General features: G+C 36.6%; 1 protein-coding gene across 1 annotated transcript in view; it reads left to right on the forward strand.

Moving 5' to 3' along the window:
* Positions 1–21702, forward strand: part of NUDCD1 (NudC domain containing 1) — a 90375-nt gene that overhangs the window by 1251 nt on the left and 67422 nt on the right. The window contains exon 2 of the mRNA XM_047725933.1: positions 12388–12542. Coding sequence (XP_047581889.1) covers positions 12388–12542 — 155 coding nt within the window. The remainder of the gene's footprint in view (positions 1–12387; positions 12543–21702) is intronic.

Genomic DNA, 21702 nt, shown 5'->3' on the forward strand with positions numbered 1-21702 from the left:
GGGAAGGCTTCCTGGAGGAGTTGATATCTAAGTTGAGTTTTGAAGGAGAAGTAAGAGTTTACTGGGTTAAGATAAAATGAGCTTAGCTTTTCTTTCATTCCCTTCTTTTCCTTCTTCCACCCCGTGTCAGTAATTGATACGACTATGTTCAGTTTGTGCATTAAAAAGCCACCCAAACTCAGTGGCTCAAAAGAGTAAGCAGTTACTGTTGCTCACAAGTCTACAAGTCAGGTAGGTGTTTCTTCTAGTAGTGGCTTGGACTCATTCCGGCATCTTTGTTCACTTATCGATCTGCTTGGTGGCTCTGGTCATCTTGGCTGGACTTCTTCATGTTTGGGGGGGTTCTCTGGCTATAGACTGCTCTAAGATTATTTCAGATGGTCTTTGCTTAACTCTTCTCTGTGTGGTCTCTCATTTTTAGCAGTTTAGCCCAGGCTTACTCCAAGAGAAAAGTAACAGTGCACAGGCACTTTTTCAAGATACTGGCGTGGAATAAGTTTGCTGTTGTCCCATTGGTCCAAACAAGCCATATAAACAAGGCTTCAGGTCAGTGTAGCAAGCTCATAGGAAAGGGCATAGATCCAGGGAGGCATAAAAAATTGGGCCTATTGTTCTAGTCTATATGTAGTTGCTTATGTTGGAATCGTGGAGTATTTCTTCTTTTAGTCTCTCTTCAGTCTGTCAGCAATATAGTCAGCTCAAGATTTGACTTCTTGGCTCTACCGTTCCCCGAATCACAGTTATCTCTTACCTAAACTATAGTAGTTCATTGACCAGCTTTCCCGCCATTCCATTTTCCTTCCTTCCATTCTCTGTAAAGTAGTATAATCATAATTTTTAATTTTATATTTGATATCATCTTCCCTCCACTAGACTGTGAGCTCCATGAAGACAGTAATGTTTTCTTTTGTTCACTGCTCTGTCCCTAGTGCTTAGCATTGTAGGTGCTCAATAAATCGAGTGAGTGAAGAAAAGTTGTTATTGAGGCCATTCCATTCCTGAGAAAGCGTGAGCAATGGGAGAGAGTAAGTAGGTGTTTTGTAGGACCTGATGCAGTCCTGTATAGCTGCAGCCAAAAATCTCCTGGGGAAGTAGAGACCACTTAGAAAAATAGGTGAGGGCACTGTTTGCCTTGTGGACTTTATCCACACCTAACCCTCTGGTGTGGATAAGTCAGTGTTTCCCAGATGTTTTCTTGGGCCCTTAAAATGAAAAATAAAGCTCAGCTGTCAAAGATTTGCCAACTTTTTGATTTGCTAAGTGGAGATGTTTGTTTGTTTGTTTCAATTTTATATTTAAATTCTAGTTAGCTAACATATAGTGTAATACTGGTTTCAGGAGTAGAATTCAGTGATTCTTCAGTTACATATAACACCCAGTGCTCATCACAAGTGTCCTCCCTCCTTAATGTCCATCACCCATGCCCCACCCACCACCCCTCTAGCGACCCTCAGTTTGTTCTTTATAGTTAGGAGTCTCTTATGGTTTGCCTCCCTCTTTTTTTTCCTCCCTTCTCCTTTGTTCTTGTTTTGTTTTCTAAATTCCACATTTGAGTGAAAACTTATGGTATTTGTCTTGCTATGACTGACTTGTTTTCGCTTGGCTTGATAAACCAGCTCCTAAGTGGAGATGTTTCTTTTTTTTTAATTTTTTTATTTTTTTTAATTTTTTTTTTAAGATTTTATTTATTTATTTGACAGAGAGAGATCACAAGTAGACAGAGACGCAGGCAGAGAGAGAGAGAGAGAGAGAGGGAAGCAGGCTCCCCGCCGAGCAGAGAGCCCGATGCGGGGCTTGATCCCCAGGACCCTGAGATCATGACCTGAGCCGAAGGCAGCGGCTTAACCCACTGAGCCACCCAGGCGCCCCGGTGGAGATGTTTCTTAAAAACCGATGTCCTCACCCATTCTTTCATAAGCAAAAGGATATTTTAACATCAAAAAAGCAGGAAGCAAACTCTCCCAATACCTCTAAATTGAATACATTAACTTTATTAACAACTCACTAAGTTGTCTTATTCTCTCCTCTTTTCACCATTGTTGGTTTTGGAGTCTGTGTTTGGGATGCACAGTTGGAGGTGATGAGGTGCCATTTAGGGTTTTAGGTGCAGAGAAGAAATAAATTGAGATATTGAATGGTTTAATCTTACGTTTTGTGGAGGTTGAATTTGGAAGATTGAAGGAATAGAGACGGGGAGACCAGTTTAGAGGTTTTTGCAATAGTTCATGTTGAGGGGCTTGCATTAAGAATTGTTACCTGAGGAGGATGATGGAGATTTAATTCTTTTAAAAACTGTCATTTCTAGAGACAGTGAGGTATGACTGAGGAGTTCCTCTTAGCAATTTGATTTCTTTTATGCATTAATTCAGCAAAATGTTAGTGGATGGTGTGTGAAGTAGTGCATTTAGGATGTGAGGATGAAGATGTGCTCTGGTTTCAAAGAGATCAAAATACTAGTCTATTTTTATCCTCTTGTTTTAAATAATGTTAGTAAATTATTCTGAAGTTCCCTTTGCTACATAAACAATAACTGTCAATTTGTGTATTCCAAAGAATTAAGCAAAAATCCCTTTTTCATAAAACTGTGATTGCCCTTTGAACCAGCAATTCCAATTCTGGACATTTAACTTATACAGGTCTTCCTTCACTTACAATGGGGTTATGTCCAGACAAACCTGTCTTAAATTGAAAAATGCATTTAATACATCTAATCTACCTAACATCATAGCTTAGCCTAGCCTACTTAAGTGTGCTCAGAACACTTGCAAAATCATCTAACACGAAGTCTAGCTTATAATACAGTGTTGAATCTCATGGAATTTATTGAATACAAAGTAAAAAACAGAATTGTTGTATGGGTACAGAATGGTTTTAAGTAAATGGTTTGTTTACCTTCATGACCAGTCATGTGCCTGACTGGGAGCTGTACCTTGCTGCCATGGCCCAGCATCACCAGTAATATCCTACTGCATGATCATTAGCCTGGGAAAAAAATCAAAATTCAAAAGTGCAGTTTCTACTGAGTATGTATTGCTTTTGCATCATTGCAAAGTCAAAAAAATCCCAAGTTATACCAATTTAAGTTGGGGATTGTCAACATATTTTTCCCCTATACTCTTCACTATGTAAATGTCTTTGTATATGTTTTCCCCCTGTATTTTACCTAGCTAACTCATACTCCATTTGTTCATCTTGGTTTACATGTTACTTACTCATAGATTCCTTTCTTGACTACCTAGTTAGAATCTATACTACAGAATCTGTACGAATTAGAATCTGTAGTCTGCTTTCCTAATGTACCTGGTCATAAACTTTATCATACTTTGTAGCATTTGGTTTCTGTTTTCTCTTTTACGACTGTTGGTTTTGTTGTGGATGGTTCCAATGTCCATCTTTCAGTGCTTTACTTCTAGGCCTGGAGCATGCCTGGTGAATAATAGATGATTTTATATCACACATGCACATTAAATAGGTTTATTGGGATAATTGACAATAAACTGCACGTATTTAAGTGTACAGGTTGGCAGACTTTGACATAAATACACAATCATTGAAGTCCTCACTATAACCAAGATACTAAATTTAGCTCTCATCCTCAAAACTTCCTCTGGCCTTTGTAACTAGCCCTCTGTTCCTCTGCATCCCTAAGTGCAACCCACTTCAATCCCTAAGCAACTACTGCTCTGCTTTCTGTCATGATAGATTAGCTTACATTCTCTAGAGTTTTATATACATGGAATTATACAGTATGTACTCTTTTTTGTCTCGCTTTTGCCCAGCATAATTACTTTTAGTTCGTGCTTGTGTGGGAGAAGGATATTGAAATCTCTTTCATTGTGGATTTTTCTCTTTTTCCTTGCAGTTCTGTCATTTTCACTTCATATATTTTAAAGCTCTGTTAGGGAGGCGCCTGGGCAGCTCAGTAAGTTAAGCCTAACCGAGTTAGTCAGGCTCAGGTCATGATCCCAGAGTTCTGGGATCTAGCCCCACATCAGGCTCCCTGCTCAGCAGAGAGCTTGCTTCTCCCCTGCCCGTCATCCCACTTGTTCTCACACTGTTTCTCTCTCTCAAATACGTAAATAAAATCCTAAAAAAAAAAAGGCTCTGTTATGTTGCATAAGCACTAATATTTTGCCCTCTTAATAAATTGACTCCTTTATCATTAAAAAATAACCTTTATTCTTGGTGATATTCTTTGCTCTGAAACCTATCTGATATTAAAATAGTCACTCAGACTTTCTTTTGCTAGGTGTTATCATACTGTGTGTATTTATTTATTTCCATCTTTTAAGTTTTGACCTGTTTGTGTTTTAGTATTTAACATGTATTTCTTATTGGCAGAAATAGTTGAGTCTTGCTTTTTTATTCAACCTGACAATCTCTGCCTTTTAATTAGACTGTTTACATTTTTTTTTTTTAAAGATTTTATTTATTCATTTGACAGAGAGAAATCACAAGTAGGCAGAGAGGCAGGCAGAGAGAGAGGAGGAAGCAGGCTCCCTGCTGAGCAGAAAGCCCGACGTGGGGCTCGAACCCAGGACCTGGGATCATGACCTGAGCCGAAGGCAGCGGCTTAACCCACTGAGCCACCCAGGCGCCCCTAGACTGTTTACATTTGATGTGATTATTGATTTTGTTAGTTTGGGTCTTTCATCTTGCGATTGGTATTCTGTTTGTCCTATCTAGTGTTTGGGAAAACAAAATTTTCCCTTTTTTAAAAAATATTTTTAGGGGCGCCTGGGTGGCTCAGTGGGTTAAAGCCTCTGCCTTCGGCTCAGGTCATGATCCCAGGGTCCTGGGATCGAGCCTCACATCGGGCTCTCTGCTCAGCGGGGAGCCTGCTTCCTCCTCTCTCTGCCTGCCTCTCTGCCTACTTGTGATCTGTCTGTCAAATAAATAAATAAAATCTTTAAAAAAATTTTTTTTAATTTTCCATTTTCATTTTTTTATGTTCTTTTGGATTATCTTTTTTTAATTTTATTTATTTATTTTACAGAGAGAGAGAGATCACAAGTAGGCAGAGAGGCAGGCAGAGAGAGAGGGGGAAACAGGCTCCCCACTGAGCAGAGAGCCAGATGCGGGGCTTGATCCCAGGACCCTGAAATCATGACCTGAGCTGAAGGCAGAGGCTTAACGCACTGAGCCACCCAGGTGCCCCTGGATTGAGTATTTTCTTATGAAATCATTTTTATCACATTTGTTGGTTTTTTAGCTACAACCCTTTGTTATTTTACTAGTTCCTTTAGGGTTAAGGATATGAATCTTTAACTTATTACATGATACATTGAAATAATGTTACACTACTTAACTTGTAATATAAGACCCTATAATAGTATACTTCTGTTTCTTTCTTTCTGGCCTTTATGCTATTATATTTATGTTTTCAAAAGACATTTTTGGCATGTGTAGGATTCTAGGTTGATACCTTTTTTGTTTTCAATACATTTGATCCTTGAATAATATGGGTTTAAAATATGCAGGTCCTCTTATACTTGGATTTTTTTTTTTTAATAAATATGATACAGACCATAAAAGTGTTTTCTCTTCCTTATGATTATCTTATTAGCACTTTTTTCTAGCTTATTTTATTGTAAGAACCCAGTGTATAATATATATACAGAATATGTGTTGTGTTATTGGTGAGATTTCTGGTTTATGGAGAGTCAAAAGATATAGGTAGATTTTTTAATGTCTACCAGTCAGTGCTCCTAAACCTTGTGTCATTCTAAGGTCAGCTATATTTTAAAGATGTTGCCTCACTGTCTTCTTGCTTTTATTGTTTCTGATAGAAATCTGCTTTTTCCGGTCTTCATTCTTTTATACATAACATCTCTTTTTCTCTTTTACATTGGTTTTGAGCAGTTTGATTATGTTGTGCCTTGGTGTGGTTTTTTTCATGAGTCTTGTGCTTTGAGTTTTGTTGGTCTGTCTAGATCCGTGGGTTTATAGTTTTCCAGTTTGGAAAGTGTTCAGCCATTATTTCTTTCATTTATGTTTTTGTTTTTGTTTTTGTTTTTTTAGGAATCCAGTTGCCCATTTTTAGATTGCTGGAAATTGATCCCAGCTCATCAGTGCTCTTGATTTGTGTGTGTTTTTCTGTTCTTTTTTCCCCCCGTGTTTTATTTTGGATAATTTCTATTTTCATGCCTTTACCTTCACTAATATTTTCTTTTGCAATGTCTTACCTGTTATTAATCCCATTACTTGGATTTTTCATCATAGATATTATAGTTTTCATCTTTTTACGTTTTTTGTGTCTATTGTTTTGAGCATATGGAATGCACCTTAATAACTGTCAGTGTTCTGTTCTGCTAATTGTAACTTCTCTATCAGTTATGTTGAGCTGTTGATTGATTATTCTCTTCATTATGGGTTTTGTTTTTTTCCCCTCTGTATGTGTAGTAATATTTGACTGATGCTAGAAATTGTGAATTTTACGTTTTTCGCCAGGATAGATTTGAATTCTTATAAGCTTCGTCTGCTTTATTCTGGGATGCAGTTGAGTTACTGGAAACAGATTAATTTAATTTAGTGTTTTATGATATGTTAGGCTGGTCTGGAGCAGTGTTCAGTTTAGGGTTAATATTCCTCACTACTGAGACAAAAGTTTTTTGTGTACTTTACCCATTATCCCATGAATTAGGTGTTTTCTCCATTCTAACTATTGGGAGCAGTCATAGTTCCCAGCCTTGTGTGAGTGCCAAACACTTCCCTCTTAATCTAGAGGTAGGAGGGAATGGAATAATAAACAATTGTGTGAGAATTAACCTTGGACAGGAGAAGAGAAACAGAGAAATCAAAACTTCTTTTTCTTCTTATGTATAATACAGCAAATACTTTACATGGTTTAAGGTTAAGCTTATCAATAATTTTATAGGACAAGTATTATTAATTTTCATTACAGATGTGGAGATAGGGTAGAAAGGCTAGTTACAATAAAACTACTTGACAGTGGCAAACCTGACTGCAAAGCTCATGCTTTTTCTGATCTAAGTGGTCTCTGGACTCTTTTCTTCAGGGGAGGGAGAGTAAAAGCTGGTGAAGGTTTAGCCTGTAGTCAGAGTAAAGGGAAGAAGAGCTATATAACAATTGGATTTATGTAGCGTTTACTGTAAAATTCATATCTGCTCTTAGGTTAGAAAATATGGGGAAGAGAGGTAGATGACTATGTTAATTTGTGCAGAAGCATTGTATAAAATAGGTTAGTGGAAGCAATGCTCCGAATTCTAGTTCTGTTATGTTCCGTAAATCTTACTTCAGAGCTCATAGCATGGACTTGTGCAGTAGTTACACCTTATCCGGTTTCAGTTTCACTGTCTGCAGTTTCAGTTACCCATGTCAGCTGCCATACAGAAGCAGGTGATCCTCCTCCTGGCATATTGTAAGAAGATTGGTAGTAGTCTAACATCACAGTGCCCACGTCATTCCCCTCACTTCATCTCATCACATAGGCATTTCGTTATCTCTCATTATCACTAGAAGAAGGGTAAGTACAGCATTTGAGAGAGAAAGACCACATTCGTGTAACTTTTATGACAGGGTATTACTGTAATTGTTCTATTTTATTATTAGTTACTGTTAATTTTTTACTAGGCCTAATTTCTAAATTAAACTTTATTATTGGTAAGTGTGTATGTATAAGAAAAAAAAGTATATATAGGGCTAGCACTCTCTGTGGTTTCAGGCATCCTCTGGGGATCTTAGGACATATCCCTTGCAGATAAGGGAGATAGGGCTGTACTCTTTTTTTTTACATCTTTTTACACAAATAGAGAACTCAGTAACTAAGTGAAAAGACTTATTATTAGAAGATAAATTGTCTAAGAAGTGGCCTTTGTAAGTTAATGTCTTAATGTTCTTTGTTTCTATCCCCGCTTTTTTTAAACTATGAACTCTGCTTTTATTGGTATTAGAACGAATCATATTTAATCATCATTGAAAGAGTTGAATATTGGCAATTTCATGTGGTTCAACATAACAGTATATTTTGAAAGGACAGAAGCAGTAATTGTACATTACTAACACCATTACAAGGATCATGTGTGTTTTAACCAGTGCATGCCCATTGCCAAGCACAGTACATGTAGTAGACATTCAGTAAATAATTTGTGAATGAGAAGCTATGGGTTTTTCAAGTTTCATACATGTTTTATGAGAAATCTAGGTGAAAATGAAGGGAGATTTTCTTCTTGTTGCGTCCTAAGTTCTTTTTAAAAGACTAGTAGAGAAAGGTTTTGTTTTTTTTTTTTTTTAAGATTTTATTTATTGATAGAGGGACAGCAAGAGAAGGAATATAAGCAGGGGGAGTGGGAGAGGGAGAAGCAGGCTTTCCGCTGAGCAGGGGCCCTGATGTGGGGCTTGGTTCCAGGACCTGGGATCATGACCTGAGCCGAAGGCAGATGCTTAACGACTGAGCCACCCAGGTGCCCCAAGAAAGATTTTTGTTTAGCAGAGCTCTTTTATTTCCAATGCAAGATAATATTAAATAATAAAATATTTACTACTCTGGCCTCTTAGCCCTCTGTTAAAGAGTTTCCCCTTCTTCCACCGCTTCCAAGATCCCAGCAGAAATTTGAGACTCCTTTTTCTCTGCCTCCTTTCTTAGGACACTCTATGGAAGAGCAACTCTGCTAGTGATTAAGTTCATACTCTGTGGACACTGCTTTTTCCTTTCAGTTGTTCTGCCTCTCCTTTTTTATAAACTCAAGATGGTTAACATGAAAAATGCAATGATAACTTTTACTTTCTCATTTGAAGCCAAAGACACAGCTTTTTCTATACACTAACAAGCTTTTATAAATTATTAAGTATGTAATATACCCAATGTTCATTTCTGTGTCCTAATAACTTAGTAAATTATCTTGTCCAAACGCAACAACAGAAAACAGACTATATTATGGTCACCTAATAATGATTTTCTAGAACCTTATGTTCACAGATGAGATATTGTAATAAGGCAGAGGGCTAAGAAGTCTCTGGCTTGTTTGGGATTGCTCAGGGTCTTTGGCACAAATATGAAGAAAATGTATTTGTCATATCTTCCTCTAATATTATTACTTTGGGTCATTATGTTACCATGCATACGTCTTGCAGTATTGAGTTTCATCCACACTGTGGTGCTGGAAAACCAAGAATTGATTGTTTCCCTCCTAATCAGTGGAATATGTATTTCTAAGTGTTCCTTATAAAATAAATACTTTCTTGAATTATAAATAGCAGCTACCTCAACCTTCATCAGATCCATAATAAAGTTGTGATTTTACCCCTGAGATGCCTCCAGACTTCAGTGAGTCATCCTTTACCAAGATGACTGCAGTAGCTTTCTAATGTGTTAACCATAAAAATAAAACAGCCAAGTTATCTTATCAACAGTGGAGTGACTTGGGGATATCAGAGAATTGCAATTCGGGACATATAAGCCATAGGAAAACCTTAGGCAAGCCCAGCAAACAAAGGAGAGGAATGTTATTTTATGGAGAAGAATGAGGAAGTTGGGAGGGGTTGTTTGGAATGAAAGTCAGCTGAAGAGCAGGAGTACAGGGTAATGTTGATTTCTCATTAAATGACTTGCTGGATGGGACACCTGGGTGGCTCAGTTGGTTGGACGACTGCCTTCAGCTCAGGTCATGATCCCGGGGTACCGGGATCGAGTCCCACATCAGGCTCCCAGCTCCATGGGGAGTCTGCTTCTCCCTCTGACCTTCTCCTAGCTCATGCTCTCTCTCACTGTCTCTCTCTCAAATAAATAAATAAAATCTTTAAAAAAAAAAATGACTTGCTGGAGTAGTGCCATTTCTTGTAGGAGATGCATGCAGTGTACATCTTCTCCCTGTTGGAGTCTGTAATTGGTGATTCTCTCCTATTGGATATTCTTCTGTTGGGGTCTGTAATTAACAGTACTTCCTGTAAATGATGTTGGATAGTAGGGTTCCCCCTGCTAGCCTCTCCACTGTATTTTTAGTGAGCTTTCCTTTTATTAATATTTACACTGGCTTTTACCTTGCTTTGCTTCAGTCTGCTTTACCTACTGTAGTTGTAAGTAATCTTTTATAAATTCAAATCTGAACTTTACCCTCCTGCTTAGAAACTTAAATCAATTACATTAACTTTATTGCTGAAGACAAGGGCTTTCATGATCCAGCTCCTGCCCAGTTCTCTAGCTTTGTTTGTCTGAAGCCTTTTCTTGTACAGACTCCGTGGTGCTATGTATTTTGGCCAGTTTGGCCTTCTTTTGGTTCTTTGAACACAAGTTTTTCCTCCTACTTTGCCTGCTTTTCCTTCTGCCTGTGTGTGTGTGTGTGTGTGTGTGTGTGTGTGTGTGTGTGTGTAGATATATTCCTTCATGAGCTAACTTTATCCTTACTAGCTTGGCTTAAATTTCTGAAATCTTTCATCAGTTCCCCTACTCCACAGACCAGTGCCCAGTGTTATTTGTTCTCATGATACCTGGTAATTTTTCTTCTCACCATTTATTACAGTTTCATTATATATTTACTTTTGTGATTATTTGACTAATGTTCATTTCCTCACTCATTCATAAGTGGTAAGAAGATAGATTCTGTGCTTTTTGCTCATCATTGTATCAATGGTGCCTTTAAAATATTGCCAAATAAGGGAGCCTGGGTGGCTCAGTGGGTTAAGCCGCTGCCTTCAGCTCAGGTCATGATCTCAGGGTCCTGGGATCGAGTCCCGCATCGGGCTCTCTGCTCAGCAGGGAGCCTGCTTCTCTCTCTCACTCTCTCTCTCTCTCTCTGCCTGCCTCTCTGTCTACTTGTGGTCTCTCTCTGTCAAATAAATAAATAAATAAAATCTTAAAAAAAAAAAAATATATTGCCAAATAAATCAGTGAATGAATGTAAGTCAGCCAGGGCTAAAGGCAGGTAATAGAAGTAGGAACCAATAAACAGTATGGAAAAAAAAAATTGGAATACAGTAAGTTGAATTTTCTGTTGTTTTTATTTTTAAATTTTTTATTTACAGTAACTTGAGTTTTGTATTAAGGTAAGGTATTGGCCCAGCATAGTTTCCTTAAATATTTCCCATCAGCAGAAATTAATTCTAAGTCATGGGCAGCCTGAGCTATAAGGGTTCCTTTCTGTGGATGAGGGAAGAAAGAGAGGAAGCAGAGAGCACATTTAATAGATTAAAATTAAGGAAGTAGGTGTGCCTGAGTGTCTCAGTCAGTTAAGCGTCTGCCTTCAGCTCAGGTCATGATCCCAGGGTCTTGGGATCAAGCCCTAGTTGTGCTCACTGCTCAGCAGGGAGCCAGCTTCTAGCTCTGCCTGCTGTTCTCCCTACTTCTGCGTGCACTCATGGGTTCTCTTGCTCTCTCTCTGCCAAATAAATAAATACTTTAAAAAAAAATTATGGAAGTAGCTAAGAAAGTAGATCTTAAAAGTTCTCATCACAAAAAATATGTGAGGTGATGGATGTGTTCAGTAACTTACTGTGGTAATCATTTCACAACATGTTCATATATCAAGTCATTATGTTCTACAACCTTAAACTTATACAATGTTATATGCCAGCTACATCACAATATAAGTGGAAAAAAGGAAAAATAAAATTATGGAAATCACTAATGCCCTAGTGGAAAACCGTGTTCTTTAACTAGGAAACCTTGTTTTTAGACTATTTTGTTGTGTACCCTTAGGAAAGATGTGAGAAAACATTGGAGAAATCACCATTTGTGCTTACCTTTGTTTCCATAATTGTATAATGAAATAATAAAAAATTCTCTTTATTTCTTAATGTGTATTAAGAAAGGAAAGAGATATAATAGAGGTAAAAGCATTTTTTTAAATTAACACATAATATTATTTGCTTCAGGGGTACAGGTCTGTGACTCATCAGTCTTACACAATTCACAGCACTTACCATAGCACATACCCTTCCCAGGGTCCATAGCCCAGTCACCCTATCCCTTCCCCCAGCCCCCAGCAGCCCTCAGTTTGTTTCCAGAGATTAAGAGTCTCTTAGGTTTTTATCTTTTCCCCGGTCCCATGTTGTTTTGAGGTAAAAGCATTTTAAAAACTGTAAAAATTCTCTCTAAAATAGATGTAATATTTGCCCAAAAGACAGGAGATCTTAAATTTTAGAATTCTCTGCTTTTTAATTCATAATTGCAAGGAAGAGGTGCCTAAAAGAAAAGGTAATGGCTTGAAAAGTCCCACTCTCTTATAGCTACTGTCAGGGATGGTTCAGTTTTACTTACTGTTTATCCTCTATGCAGAGTGCCTAGAAATTGTTTTAGAATGAATAATATAGTGAATTTGTCCCAAAGGCCTTTGCGATTAGCATTCTGTAATTTCCTCACCTTGTAAGCATCCTGCAGAAAGAAATAATCTTGAGACAAAATCTGTGATGTTTATTTTTCTCATATTTCAGCTGTGGCAGAAGTAAAACTTCGAGATGATCAATATACACTGGAACACATGCATGCTTTTGGAATGTATAATTACCTACACTGTGATTCATGGTATCAGGACAGCGTCTACTACATTGATAACCTTGGAAGAGTTATGAATTTAACAGTAATGCTGGTAAGAAAAATATCTATAATGGGATTTTCCAATAAATCTGATTCTTAATTTTCATTGAGAGAATTGAGGTATACATATTTTTGATATATAGAATGATTCTTATTAATTTATATAAAACTCTATTCTGTTTAATTCAGTTTTAATTGTTGCCTTTGTTCCTGTTACACTTAAGTATTCCACTCCACTCCCACCAATGAGCAACTACTCTGATGGGTTTTATAAATCAATATTGATATAACTGTTCATGTCTGTTTTTTCTAAGATGAAGTGTTAGCCCTGACTATGACAATGGATTTGTCTATTTTTCCTTTAGTTCTTGCTTTTTGTATTTTTAATTGTGTTAATTGGGGTACAGACATTTTGTCTGCTATGGATTTATCCTTTTAGCATTATGAAATGCCCCTCCATCTCTAGACTCTGGGAATGATTTTTGTCTTGAAATCTCCTGGTATTAATGCAGTCGTGCTGGCTTTTTTTTTGTTGTTGTTGTTAGTAATATACATCTTTTTCTACCCTTTTTCTTTCAATTTATCAGTATTGTTGTTTTGAGCCTGATGCCTTAGACTGCTCAGCCATCCTGACATGACAGTGTTGTTATTATTAAAGTATGTCTCTTGTAAAGAGCATGTAGTTGGGTCTAGTTTTGTATCTAGCATGACAATCTGTCCTTTAATTGAAGGGCTTGGTACATTTATGTTTAATGTAATTACTGATATCATTGGGTTTATGTTACTATTTTGCTGTCTTTTCAGTTTGTCCCATCTGTCCTTTTTTTCTTTATCTCTGTTCCTTCTTGTTTTTGGATTAAGCAAATTTTCTTAAAATTCCATTTAATTTTCTCTTTTGGCTTTTATCTAAACCCTTCTGTATTATTATTTTAATGGATAATATAGATTTTATAGTATTCATCCTTAACTTATCATAGTCTTCCTCTAATTAATATTTTACTGTAAAAACTTTACAATAATATATTTCCTTTTACTTCTCTTTTACCCTTCAAGCTGTTTTTGTCCTATATTTTACTTCATGTTGTAAATTCCACAATAAATTGTTAGTGTATTTGCTTTAAATGGTCAGAATAATAATAGCTTCCTGAGTATTCCTGGCTTCTTCTAGCACAGTTCTACATTGCATCTTCAGAAGCATCAGTCTGATTTTTTTTTAAGATTCTACATATAAATGAGATCATATGGTATTTGTCTTTCTCTGACTTATTTCACTTAGCCTGAAGCCCTCAAGGTGCATCCATGTTGTTGCAGTTGCAGGATTTCATTCCTTTTTATGGCTAAATAAAATTTTATAAAATGCATTTTCTTTATCCATTCATATACTGATGGACATAGGTGTTTTTTGTTTGTTTTAATATTTTGGCTATTGTAAATAATACTTCAGTGAACATAGGGATACATAAATCTTTTCAAGTTAGTGTTTTTATTTTCTTTGGATAAATACACGAAAGAGGAACGACTGGGTCATATGGCAGTTAGACTTAAGTCCCATCTCATCTAGTAAGCTTTCCCTGACATCCTCCCTCTGTGCCTCTGGGAATATCCAAACCATTGGCCCTCACATTTGTGTGTACTTTGAATTCCTTCTAGGCCAAGGGTTGGCAGACCTTTCCTGCACAGGGCCAGATTATTAATATTTTTGGGTTTGTAGTCTAGACAGTCTTATGTCACGACTGGTCGGTTTTGCTCTTGTGGTATGAAAACAGCATTAGAGGGCACCTGGGTGGCTCACTTGGTTAAGTGACTGCCTTCAGGTCAGGTCATGATCCCGGAGTTGCAGGATCAAGTCCCATATCGGGCTCCCGGCTCCATAGGGGTCTGTTTCTCCCTCTGACCTTCTCCCCTCTCATGCTCTCTCCCTCTCTCTCTCAAATAAATAAATAACATCTTCAAAAAAAAAGAAAAGAAAAGAAAAGAAAACAGCATTAGACACTATGTAAATGAGTGAGTGTGACTGCATTCCAATAAAACTTCATTTTTAAAAATGACATTGTCCAGATTTAGGTCATTGAGTATAGTTTGCCAACCCTTGGTCTAGGCCCTGGGTTTTTCTTATATTTCTATAATCCTGCCATCCCATAGAAGGAGTGGTCAGTATCAGTATGTTTATTGAAATAATAACAGCTGTTTAAAGCTTGTTCTTATCCTTTGGAGTTGGCTTTGCATTCTTTTTCGCATTCTCTCTCTTATTTTAGATTTATTTATTTATTTGATAGCAAGCATGTGCATATGAAGAGGGTCAGAGGGAGAAGGAATCCTCAAGCAGACTCCTGCTGAGCAGAGAGCCCTAAATGGGGCCTGATTGCCCAGGACCCTGAGATCATGACCTCGGCAGAAATCAAGATCCGGTCGCTTAACCAACTGAGCTAGCCGGGCTTTTCTTTCTTGATAGGATTTTTCTCTCATTATTTCATCTTCAGGCTCAGGTGTGAGTCTTTGGTTTGGTGAGATAGATAATTTTAGTGAATAAGTATTTACTTTTCTTCAGATGTTTATTAAATGCTGTTATGTGCTTTAGGTGCTTTGTGGTCACATAGACAAATAAATTGATAACATGTAACATTGGAAGGAGGGATAAGATATAAAACATAGTATGGGGGAGGAAATGATAAATGTTGAAAGATGAAGTGTTCAGAGAAGTTTCAGAAGAGATGTCACCTTAACAGAATTTTGAAAGATCAGTTAGTTTGCTGTGCAGATTGACGCAGCTATCTCTGCACTGGACTTAAGAGGCACATTCAGCAAACTTCCACAGGCATGTGTGTGCACCACAGGTACTCTAGCTTGATTTGCTAAAACACAAAGTATGTATGGAAGGACCTAAACAGTATGCAGGCTATGGTTGGAGAGAAGGAAGGCAAGGTGGGCATAGGCCAGGTCTTAAAGGGAGGGAGGAACAGTCATGTTATTCTGTGTTAAGCCACGAGAAATGTTAAAAAGAAAGATTGATTCTTGATTCATTTTAGTACTAACTGTGCTTGGCCCGTGTGTGGGGAGGCTCACAGTTTTGGGCCAGCAGCTTGGTTTTATCAGTTCACTTGTTAGTAATCATGATTTGGAATACTATAACCAATTTAAATCACAAGATTGATTGGAAATGTGGAAGGAAAGTTTAATGACAACATTTGAAATACTATAAGCAATGTGGACTGGTCAATACAGTTTTCTATTAGAAAGTTTTCACAGGAAATCAAATATAATTTTATTAAGATAAGTTATTTGATATGGAATAAGGGCAAAGACTAGTGTTTTTGATCCCTATTTCTGACCTATTCTCTGACTTCTAGGGACATCTTAGAATAACGAATTATAGTTTCTTATTTAGTTTAGTCTATTTACCTATGGGCTCATTAAAGACATAATATACACATACACTCTATATGCACTGCCTGTTTGGATAGTGTGTACATACAAGCCGAATGCCCTATATGCATACATGTGCAGTATATTATCTTTATATGACTATACATGTCCAGTTTTTAGATTCTGGTATATTTTGTTTGGGAAGACAAATCTAAAATCTGGAAATTCTCTAATACTGACTTATAGAGCCAAAGTCATAGTCTAATTTATACTATTCACTTGACCTTCAAAATATTTAGTGAATATTTACTATATGTTACACATTGTCGTAGGCACTGGGAATGCTACAGCATACAAAATAAAGTTTCTTCTAATTTATTAATTCACAGCAGAATATGAATGACAGTTGACCATTGAACAATACTGGGAATCTGAGCACTAACCCCTCCCCCCTCATTGCACAATCAAAAATTTGCAGTAGAAAAGTACAACTTTTGATTCCCAAAACTTTATAATTTTTTTTTTTTTTTTTTTTTTTTTAGAGATTTTATTTATTTATTTGACAGAGAGAAATCACAAGTAGGCAGAGAGGCAGGCAGAGAGAGAGGAGGAAGCAGGCTCCCCGCTGAGCAGAAAGCCCGATGTGGGGCTCGAACCCAGGACCTGGGATCATGACCTGAGCCGAAGGCAGCGGCTTAACCCACTGAGCCACCCAGGCACCCCATTGATTCCCAAAACTTAATAGCTTACTGTTGACCAGAATAACTTACTGATAACATGAAGTTAATTAACACATATTTTATATATGTGTAATATATTTGTGTTTATTTTTATAAATTAATACTGTTCATTTTGTTTTTGGTGATATCTGTCAGATTTTCATTGTTTTACTCACTTCCTTAAAGGAATTGGAGACCTTTCTGGAATTGGAACAGTTTAGGACTAGAATGACCCTTTCCTTATATGTTAAATAAAGATCCTGTTTGAACCCATTTTATTATATATTCTTTTGTTGTTTTCAATGATAAGTCTTCTAATTACTTATCCAGCTAATTCTTTGGTAATTGGTTTAGTTAAACAGTTTCTTCGGTAATTTTATACATTTTTGCTAGGGAAAATTATTCATTTCTTCTTATTCTTTTCAAATTTGTTCCTGTATATTTGCATGTTTTATGCTCTTAAGATTATCTCCTCTCTCTTTCTCTTTTCTCTATATTTTCTCCTTTTCCTTAATCAAACTTTAGAAGGGTATTTTTATTACTATTTTGTTTTTAAAGAACCATGTCTGGGGTTATTTTATTTTATTTATTTATTTATTTATTTTGAAAGATTTTATTTATTTATTTGACAGAGAACACAAGTAGGCAGAGAGGCAGGCAGAGAGGGAAAGAGGAGGAAGCAAGCTCACTGCTGAGCAGAGAGCCCGATGTAGGGCTCGATATTAGGACCCTGAGATGATGACCTGAGCTGAAGGCAGAGGCTTTAACCCACTGAGCCACCCAGGCACCCCTATTTTATTTATTTATTTATTTATTTATTTTATTTGTTTTGCTTAATTCAGTTTTTGCCTTTGATTTTCAAACTGTATTGCACATCAGAATCACTTGGAGTAATTGATAAAAACTAATTTCAGATTATGGTTCTTAAAGATTTGGATTCAGTATGTCAGGGTTGGTCGTGGTCTGGGAATCTGCATTTTATCAAAGACTGCATATGATTTTGCTTGTGGTCCAGTGACCAAGTTTTGAGAAACTCTGCCCCTGCAGTGCAGAAGAATACCATACTTATTTCTGTTTTTCTGATTAGCAACATAGGAAACTGACCTGCTATTTGAACTTCTGTGTTGGGGGCAGGTAGAGAGTGTGTTGGCCACTGGTTACACATTGGCTTTTGTTTTAAAGCAGAAAAGTTGTTCTAATATTGCCATTTTATTGTCTGATTTTTCCCCCTGAGTCAAAGGCACACATGCACTTATCTCAGAGAGGTTCTTTTGCTGTGGCTCATTTACAAATACTCCCACCCTGTTAAAAGCATATTAAATACTATTGTGGGCAAAGAGAAGGCGGTAGGGCCAAGAAACGAAATCCACACATTGTCAGACCTTGAGATTTCTGTCAGGAGCCAGCAGATGGCAGCAGTTCAACACACAGGTTTATAGAGGCATTCTATGAAGTCAGTTTGTCAGTTTATAATTCTTAAAGAAATGTCAGTTGAGAGGAAGTGCTTTTTAGGAAGCGGAAAATGCCTTAGGAAAGCAAAAAAAAAAGTTTTTAAAATTTAATTTTAATTCATTTTATTGGGGTATTAGGGCTTCTTTTAAAGTAATATGTTTTGTTTCTTAATATTTAAGGAATTCTGTTATAACATTTTTCCATTTATCTGAAAAACTAGTTTGTTTCTCTTAAAGAAGTGTGTCATCTCATGGTGCCTCAAGTTGCACTTCAAAATGAAAGGAGAGTTACTGGATTCTGTGTGAAGCCCACGTTTGTGAGGCTGTGTTTTGGAGTGAGTAACACACTGTAACTGCTTGTTAGTCTAGCTGAGTTGCCTGCCAATATCTCCAAACTAGCATCTCTAGACCTGAATCTGACCTTATTTTCTGTAGTTGCATTTATTAATATGGAGCCAGTTATTTACCTGGTTAAAGAAAAAAATAAAGGAGGAGTAAGTTATTTGAACTGTTATGTATTTAATGAATTATTGAAAGTTTTATATTATATAGACACATTACTCAAATTCCACTTAATAAAACATCATTTCTTAAAGCTTTAGCAAAAAAAAGAGAAAGGAAAAAGGAAGTTTTCTTTTCTTTCAAAAAAACTTAATAGTTTTTAGTGATGAAAGTCTTTCTCCAGAAAAAGATCACTTCCTTTTAAAAGAGCAAAATTTTACATGTCAGTATGTAATAACACTAATAAATGGCATCCTTACCTAATTTTTCTTGACCATTTTCGTTTGAACTTGGGTAGTGCTTTCTATAAACATTAATGTATTAGAAAAATACCTTGTCAGTTCAAACCTTGTCTTCTTACAGATGTGGCAAAAGTCCCTCAACTCCCATTTAGAGGTAGTTTTCATAAATATAGTTCATATATTATTTGCCGTGTCACTTACATAAAATATATTGACATTATAATTTTTGTACTACATTTTGTTGACCCAGGAATTTAATTAAAAATTTTATGTAGTATGTTTGCCTGAAGAAAAATTGAATATGGTAGGTACATTCACAGTGCTATTGTTCTTACTATTTTTGCAGGGAGTATTCTAGAAATTGCAATGAGATCTGAGGTATCATTTGTTTAGAAAAACTTGGGCAGTGGTTTCTTCTCAAGAAAATGTGGAATACAGAAGAGACCATCAACTTCTGGAGTGGGATCAGTCAGGATTTGAATCTTAGCCCTGCCATTTTCTTAACAATGGAGTTCTAGACAAATGATTTAAGTTTTTTGAACAGAGCTCTTTATCTCTCAAAGTGTGCATAATGATTTCAACTTCATAGGATTTTGTAATTGTTAAATGAGATGGTAAAAAATCAAAGCACTTATTTCTACGGTGCTTGTACATTGTAGTTATTCAGTAAATGTTCCATTCATCACTGCAGTTTTAATTCTTTTGCAATTCAGCTGTGAAATGTTCTGCAGAATTATTTTCAGCAGCTTTGAACAGTTACATTAACCTCTTATTTTGTCTGGAAGAAGAAAATGATTGGGTGGGACAAAGACGTAGATGCCAAAATCATAAAGCATTATTATGAGGACACTTTGTAAAATGGTCAGTAGAGGTTATTCAGAAATAATTTAATATTCTAAGATATACAGAAGAAAGTATTTTATTGCATACAGTCCATTTAAAATTAAATGTACCCTTTGAGAATTAGATTTCAAAAATTAGGAACATTCAGGTCGCTTTCACGTAAACTATCATTTAACTTAAGAGAGACACTGTTTTCTTTTGTATTTTAATTTAATTTTTAGTCTTACATGTATATACTTGAGTATCTTAACCATTCTATTGGATATCAAAATCGTTTATCTAATAATTAGACTTCCAGCCATCTCAGTTATGTGTGACCTTGTATTTAAAAGAAAGTAGCTTAAAAACACATTCATAATTGTATTTGAAATGAACCATAGTGATTTAACAAGTTTATTAAGCCCTGCATTGGTCGTACCAAGTGGTTCCTAGATTAGAATCGATGAAGGGCATGTAGTGGGGGGAGACCACTGGAAACTTTTTGGAACAACTGTTTTGAGGAAGAAGTCCCATTTATTTTATCCTATTAATATCTTTTAAACTATTTATATTACACATAAATTGCTCAGTGTAAAGAAAAAAAAAGCAATATATTTGAAGCAAAAAATGGAAAGCTTCCCCTTACTTTCAGTTTTCTCTACTGCCATTTACACTACTATCTTTTTTCCATTCTGGTGGTAAACACTGTTAACATACCAGCATGTGTCTGTGTATACGTTACTCTGCTGTCATATCACAACAGTTTGTTGTTTAGTATATATGGATTCATACTGTATGTATTTTGGATCTTTTTTTTTCAGTTATTATTTTGAAGCTCTTCTTATGTCAGTGTTATAAATCCACTTCCATATATTTAACAGTTACTTGGTATTCCAAAGGACGGATATTTAACAATTAATCATCCTTCACCATTGCTCTCCAGACAAAGATGCTGGGTACCCATGTATAGTTGAACAAGTTGGATTTATTAATTTTACAATAGAGGAGAGTCTACACCATGGGGAACCAAGTGTTTAGTAAGAGGATGTTAGAAAGGACTTATTATAGGATTGGGTTTGTATTAGGTGATTTTTTTTTTCTGGTTAATTTTTTTTTAATTAATTTTATTTTTTATAAACATATAATATATTTTTATCCCCAGGGGTACAGGTCTGTGAATCACCAGGTTTACACACTTCACAGCACTCACCATAGCACATACCCTCCCCAGTGTCCATAATCCCACCCCCCTCCCAACCCCCGTCCCCCCATCAACCCTCAGTTTGTTTTGTGAGATTAAGAGTCACTTATGGTTTGTCTCCCTCCCAATTCCATCTTGTTTCATTTACTCTTCTCCTACCCCCTTAACCCCCCATGTTGCATCTCTTCTCCCTCATATCAGGGAGATCATATGATAGTTGTCTTTCTCCGATTGACTTATTTTGCTAAGCATGATACCCTCTAGTTCCATCCACGTCGTCGCAAATGGCAAGATTTCATTTCTTTTGATGGCTGCATAGTATTCCATTGTGTATATATACCACATCTTCTTTATCCATTCGTCTGTTGATGGACATCTAGGTTCTTTCCACAGTTTGGCTATTGTAGACATTGCTGCTATAAACATTCGGGTGCACGTGCCCCTTCGGATCACTACGTTTGTATCTTTAGGGTAAATACCCAGCAGTGCAATTGCTGGGTCATAGGGTAGTTCTATTTTCAACATTTTGAGGAACCTCCATGCTGTTTTCCAGAGTGGTTGCACCAGCTTGCATTCCCACCAACGGTGTAGGAGGGTTCCCCTTTTTCCGCATCCTCGCCAGCATCTGTCATTTCCTGACTTGTTAATTTTAGCCATTCTGACTGGTGTGAGGTGATATCTCATGGTGGTTTTGATTTGTATTTCCCTGATGCCGAGTGATATGGAGCACTTTTTCATGTGTCTGTTGGCCATCTGGATGTCTTCTTTGCAGAAATGTCTGTTCATGTCCTCTGCCCATTTCTTGATTGGATTATTTGTTCTTTGGGTGTTGAGTTTGCTAAGTTCTTTATAGATTTTGGACACTAGCCCTTTATCTGATATGTCATTTGCAAATAACTGCTACCATTCTGTC

This window comes from Lutra lutra, chromosome 4 (genome assembly GCF_902655055.1).
Source record: "Lutra lutra chromosome 4, mLutLut1.2, whole genome shotgun sequence".
Lineage (NCBI taxonomy): Eukaryota > Metazoa > Chordata > Mammalia > Carnivora > Mustelidae > Lutra > Lutra lutra.